General features: G+C 35.7%; 1 protein-coding gene across 1 annotated transcript; it reads right to left on the bottom strand.

Annotated features, from left to right (window-relative positions):
- Positions 1-300: 300 nt before the first annotated feature.
- Positions 301-808, bottom strand: LOC112464880 (actin-like protein 6A; the record flags this gene model as incomplete). The annotated part of the gene is made up of 1 exon (XM_025032139.1): positions 301-808. A coding segment is annotated over exon 1 (508 nt), but the record flags the coding sequence as incomplete, so codon positions are not given.
- Between the last annotated feature and the right edge of the window lie 605 nt (positions 809-1413).

Raw genomic sequence — 1413 nt, forward strand, 5'->3', positions numbered from 1 at the left:
CTAAAAGAAACATGAATTGGTGAGCAGAAATCTTCAAAATTATGTTAGAATTCCTCGCAGTCCATTGGAATCTAAATTATACCTTTTAAATTCTTTTACTTCAATTTTTTACATTTTTTCAAGTTTTTACTTAAAAAAAATCTATTAAAAGTAAGAGACTACTGTATAATAATTTGTTCTGCATAATAATTCTACATAAATTTCTTTTATATATATTTAGGGAAACTTTACGCATTTTCTCTTCAATTTGAATTAACTACATTCTTTGAATCCCTTCATCATCAACGGACTATCGTTTACCTTTGCTGGCGACAAGACAAGCCGGCAACAATTCGATGTCCTTCTCCTCGAAGAACTGTCTACATTGCATGGTGATAAAGTCACCGCCTAAGGGACTCTTGACGATCCCCTGGGTGATGACGTAACCGTCGTGGACTGGCACCGCGCTGGTATGCGTGGCACCGCTGTCCACGACCATCGCCGTGGACCTGCCGTTCGCGTATGCGGCCAGCACGGCGTTCTTGCAGATATACATAGCCGGCACGTTGAATTTCTCGAACATCAACTCCAACAGCTTCTCGCGCTTCAATCTGGTGTTCCACGGGCACTCGGTCATCAGGATCGGATGGTGCTCAGCTAAGGCGTGCAGCCGTTGCTTGTACGTGTACTCGGTCAGTCGCTCAAACATGTCCCAGTCGTCGATCATGCCGTCCTTCATCAGGCTCACTATCTCCATATCTAAATCGAAATCGGACGTTTCAATATTGCGGAGCTGTAGGAACATCTGAACACTTGCTGACAATGACATTGTAATTGTACTGATTAATCTAACTGTAAACTGAATGAATCATACACTTTGATAAGAAATATTTATAGCTGATTAAAGTTTTACGTTAAAAAATATTTTATATAAAACATTTTGTCGCGTAATCGGAAGGTAATTCTACGTGAAAAAAATTTAGAATTTTTTGTTTCGTACAAAACTTTGCTTTTAAATAAGTTAATTTTGAGAGACCCTGGAACTGCAGTTGATGATTACGTTTTTATTAATATCACGGAAAAAGATATTTATATTTCTTATTTATTATTCTATTTCTATCCTTATTTCTGAGATTATTATGTATGTTTTGTAATATTTCTACATTCTGGTTAAAAGCTACTATATTCCGCGAGCAATGTTATTTAATTGCTATTTAAATAACATGCGTGTCGGCATATCGATTGAAATATCGGTCTCTCTAACAATTAGATAGTCGTGGCAGAATATTTATTATCACGTGCGTGAATTACCATTACATGAAATATAAACCTGAGATAATCTAAAATATGTTTCACACTTTTGACGTGTTTCTCGTATTATTATATTTAGTTACATTTTATATTATTATATTTAATTATCTGATTTTTCGCAAG

Source organism: Temnothorax curvispinosus, unplaced genomic scaffold (assembly GCF_003070985.1).
Source record: "Temnothorax curvispinosus isolate PA1 unplaced genomic scaffold, ASM307098v1 QBEX01014688.1, whole genome shotgun sequence".
Taxonomy (NCBI): Eukaryota; Metazoa; Arthropoda; class Insecta; order Hymenoptera; family Formicidae; genus Temnothorax; species Temnothorax curvispinosus.